The sequence below is a fragment of the Zeus faber genome (genome assembly GCF_960531495.2).
Source record: "Zeus faber genome assembly, chromosome: 12".
NCBI lineage: Eukaryota > Metazoa > Chordata > Actinopteri > Zeiformes > Zeidae > Zeus > Zeus faber.
Window position 1 is genome coordinate 30,194,225 of NC_137196.1, and position 5,000 is coordinate 30,199,224.

General features: G+C 49.2%; 1 protein-coding gene across 1 annotated transcript in view; it reads left to right on the forward strand.

Moving 5' to 3' along the window:
- LOC307238230 (neuropilin-1a-like) overlaps window positions 1-5,000 on the forward strand; it is a gene marked incomplete at its 3' end in the record, with an annotated part of 59,361 nt that overhangs the window by 14,134 nt on the left and 40,227 nt on the right. Inside the window, exon 3 of the mRNA XM_080011141.1 lies at window positions 3,193-3,374. Within this exon, the coding sequence (XP_079867267.1) occupies window positions 3,193-3,374 (182 nt within the window). The remainder of the gene's footprint in view (window positions 1-3,192; window positions 3,375-5,000) is intronic.

Sequence of the window (5,000 nt, forward strand, 5' to 3'; positions counted from 1 at the left end):
TAAGTGAAATTAAATGATAACATTATATTAGATAATTACATTACATTACTTCATTACATTTTATAATGACATTACATTAAATGACATAATTATCTGATCACAAATATTGGAGCAGATAATTATATTTCTGTTCTGTCGTCAGATTCCACAATCACACCTTTTCATCTAATTGTAAAGGGGATTTACACCAGTGTCTTTCTTTCTTTCTTTATTTTTTCTTACTTTCTTTCTTTTATTTCTTTCTGTCTTTCTTTTTTTTTTTGTTTCTTTATGTCTTTCTTTCTCATCCAGCCCCCCTGTATATAGATGGTGTGACGCCTGTAAACAAATAAAAACTGTCCCAGTAAAACCAGCTCTGGGGCCACTGGGCTCCACACGGAGCGTTAAGACCTCAGGGAGGGGAGGGATGGAGACAGAGGGAGCTCGTTGGTTCCTCAGTGTGCTCATGCTTTTCCATCCCATCATGTTGGTTTTTCCACTTTGTCCTTGTGTCAGATTCCAGATTCTTTCCGATCGGGTTCCAATACTGATCAATAAAGTTCATCTTCTGTACGATTTAGAAAGTTGATCAAGACAAACGACGACGATGTCACAAGCCCACGGATGACAATTAATCCCCAAATTCAATGTCGTCATTTCCTAGAACGACCCAGGATTTGATCACAATAAATCTTTGTAAGATTTCAGTTTCTGGGACATTTTTATATTTTTATTCTTAAAATAATCTCAGATCAGTTTTGTTCTGGATAGAAAATAATTAAACTCCATCAAATAATTATTCAAAATATTATTCAAATAATATATTATTGACGGAGAATTATCCCCCGTCTTTTAAACTGGGGCTTGTTTCCAACCGTCAGATGTGCTGCTATCTTGTGGGGATGGTATCTCAGGAGGTAGAGCTGGTGGTCTAGTAATCTAAAGGTTGCTGGTTGGATCCCAGGCTCCTCCTGCTAGCATGCTGTAGTGTCCTTGAGCAAGACACTTAACCCCTAATTGCTCCTGATGGCTGCGTCCGTCGGTGTTTGAACAATTGTAAGTCGCTTTGGATAAAAGCGTCTGATAAATGACTTAATGTAATGTAAATGTATCTTAACGCTTCACCCCATTTTTCTTAAGCTTCACCTCCGCCAACTCCTCCAGCCCCCTCCTCTGCTTCCACTTCCTCCTCCTTCTCCTCCTCCACCTCCTCCGTCACAGAGGAAGAGGATGTTTACTCTCCCACCCCTGTTTGTGCACCGGGCGCCGCCATGTTGTTTCATCGCCCGGCCCCCCGGTTCCCGTCCGTCCTCATCCCAGGAGCCTGTGCTCGGCTGCTTTTTACGCTGACGCCACAATTAAAAAATAGATGTTAAAGTAATCAGATGGAGAGAAGAAAGAAAGAAGCTGTGGCCGTGGGGCTCCACCCGCCACCCAAGTGGTGTTTCAGGCTCCTCCGGCAGAGACACACAGAAGACGGGGCTATAGACACCAGTTCATGGCAGAGAGCGGGGCCCGGTGGAGTCAGCCCGGGAGCAGACAGACAGGTGTCATGAGGCGTGCGGCGACGGGGCTTTCACCTGCCGCTCCTTGGACCGACCAATGAGCAGCGGCCGTGCGGCCACCCTGATCCCGATCACCTGGACCCAGGTCAGGTGTGGCTGCTTAGACCGCCCCAGCCCCACACCCACACCCACACCCACACCCACACCCACAGCAGCCTTTTGCTTTTTCAAACTGCAAACAGAACGTGGAACGTGGTGGACTCAGAACCACGGCTTGGGAAACCACTTTAAACACGGATCAGAGGACACATGTGGAACAGTGTACAACACTGATGGAGAGATGATGGATGGATGGATAATGGATAGATAGACAGACAGACAGATAGACAGACAGACAGACAGACAGACAGATAGATAGATAGATAGATAGATAGATAGACAGACAGACAGACAGACAGACAGACAGACAGACAGATAGATAGATAGATAGATAGATAGATAGATAGACAGACAGACAGACAGACAGACAGATAGATAGATAGATAGACAGACAGACAGACAGATAGATAGATAGATAGATAGATAGACAGACAGACAGACAGACAGACAGACAGATAGATAGATAGAAACAAACAAACAGGAGGGTGCAGACCGTCCTGTCCTGTGCTGTGAAGCCGTCAGATGATCAGTCTGGAGGTGAGAAGAACCTAAGTCCCACACGACGCTTTAACAGCTCCATGGCTCTTATGTCAGTTTAGGTTGTTCCAGAACAACCCCCTGTCCACTGGCAACACACACACACACACACAGTGCAAGGTGATGTATGGTTGGGGTGGTGCAGAGAACAGACAGATGAAGTCATCTCACAGTGACTCCTTCCTCCTCCTGCTCCTCACTCCTCTATCACTCTACCTCCCCTGTTCCTCCCCCCTCCCTCCCTCTCAGATGTAGTTCAGGGTGGTCCCAGAGGTGTTTGGATATTTTCAGATGTTCTCTGGAGCCACATGTTGAGCCTCCTTGACCCCGAAATGATCTTTCTCTCCATCGTCATCCTCTGCTTCCTCCCCTTCGTCTCAGTGAGCGATATGAAACCCTATGAAATAAAGTTCACGTTTAACGGGGCGTGAGGGGATCCCGTCCGTTCGTCATCAAGAAGCTGACCCTTAACTCTGGGTCAACTGGTGGCCCGCGGCCCAGACCCGGACCGCCGAGAAGTTCCGAAAAACTAAAGTTTGCTTGTTTTACTTTCACAGATTTGAACCTTGAAACGAGGTTTGCTCAAGGTGCCTCAGGCAGGCTGCTCTGAGCAGGGCCCGTTGTCCAACTTCGAAAAGGGGTTGCCAGGTTGGCGACCATGGCAAGACTGTTGCCGAGACAGGCACAAAGGTTGCGTCATCGTTTGATAACGGGGTGATATTGATCCTCCATCATAATCCAAATTTAAATATTAAGAGAGTGATGTCAAGGGGGAAACGTTATTGTTTTTCAGAGTTTGAACTTTTCTCAACCACGCTGAGGGGTTTTGCAGAGGTGTGAGAAGTGCTTGAGAACAGGGAAACGGGACCACATGAGGTGGTTGCCAATGTCCCAGATCTGGCCGCCCAGGGCAACCACGGACGTCGAGCCCCTGCTGAGCAAGTGTCGTTCCCAGGAACATTGAGTTAACGATCCCTGTTCTGAAAGCGAATATGTTTTATTTCCTCTCCAGGTATGACTACGTGGAGGTGTACAACGGGGGGGACCAGCAGGCCCCCATGCTGGGGAAGTTCTGTGGGAAGATCGCCCCGTCGCCCTTCATCTCCAGCGGCAACGAGATCCTCATCAAGTTCGTGTCCGACTACGAGACGCACGGGGCCGGCTTCTCCGTGCGCTACGAGGTCTTCAAGACAGGTCAGCCATGTTCCCGTGGAGCCGGCGGGACAAAGTGGTGGTTTCATGTCTCGGGTTCAACTCATCATAAGGACACAAGAAGGTGTATTTCCCTCACTTCACAGGAGCCAGGCTCCGTTAGCATGGAGAACGTGTATATCCCATGAACATCTGTATTTTTCCACATATCTATCTGGTCTCATTGAAAGCCAATGAGATTCATTTTATGATGCAATGCCTGCAACAGCTTACGTCTCTGCTGGATATGTTGCAGGGGGCTTTTTTTGCCCCGAGACATCAATGGTGGAGCTGAACATGGTATTACAGCATTATTAAACCACTTCATAGTAAAATATGGGACTCTGTTGATTTGCCTTTCCGAGCTGGCTGTTGGCTCAGTGAATCGATATGGAGCTCAGTAGATGTCTAATATAATAATAATAAGCCATATCCCGCTTGTACGTGTGGGCATGTTTGGACGTGCTATCGTCAAAGCGGAACCCGATCGGTTCAAAATGAGACAGCTCCTCGACGTGACTGGACTTAAACACTTGAGAAATCTGATTAACCGACAGCGTTTCACAGAATGCAATTACGGTGCGCTAAAGTGTTCCGTGTCAGCGCCGAGAACGGCCGATTTGCACGAAGTGCCTTTGAGCCTCCGGTCTGTTTGTTTTATAGCTTCATAGAGATTCCTCGTCAGCATGCGCGCGCAGAGCCCCGGAGATTAGATGGCATGACATCGTAGAGGTCAGAGCGCGGCTTCAGCTCCGGCCGCGCACCGTCGGAGAGGGTTGGGGCTTGGTGCCTTGCTCAATGGCAACTTAGAGAGTCGGGGCACCCGTTTTGTAACTGCAGACGCCCTCCCTTCCTGTGGGAGAACCAGCAACCCTCGGAACGGTGGCCCCCCTCCAGACTATTCCTGCTGCCTCACGGTCTACCCATGAACCCTCAACAGGAGGTTAAAGGACTTGTCAGTTTGCTGGGTGTGAAGGGAGTGGCCGGTGTGTCAGTGGGCCAGATCTGTCAAAGGAACATCCATTCACTACGCCTGGCAACGTTTTTATCTTACTTTGCTGATTAGACCCTCCCTCTCGGGCTAAATGTGTTAATCAGTGAATTACAAGATCTGCCTCAAGAGTCTTCAGAGACTGGCGGCTGGGCTCCACCATCAAACATAGCAGCAAATAGTCCAACACGAAGGACTGTTTTTTCCATTGAGCAAGAGAAGGTTTTCAAGACGACTTCGCTCCTACTCCAAGTTGGAACTTTGAGAGAAAAACAGGCGCCTACGTCCGCCATTAACCTCCAAACCTCAACACCCTTCCAGAGAATACACTCCGGCCAAACTGTCAACCCCCAACAAGGGGCTTAAATTCCAAGGTTGACCCCGAAGTGCGCCGACCTCCGAGCCAATGCCAAACGAGCTCTAAAGGCCCAGAATGCCGTGGGGCGGACGGCGCGGCGCCCCCCCCCCGGCGGCAGGATGCTGACGGAGGTTCCTTCCTCCACGGGCCTCTGTAAACAAGGCGTGTCGGGGAAGGAACCCTCGCTCGCTGCTCCCACGGTCCCATCGGCTCTTCCCCCTCAGGTCCAATCCGGCTGAACCCGAGCGGAGTGAGTTCCTGCCAAGAGAAAGCAGAACTG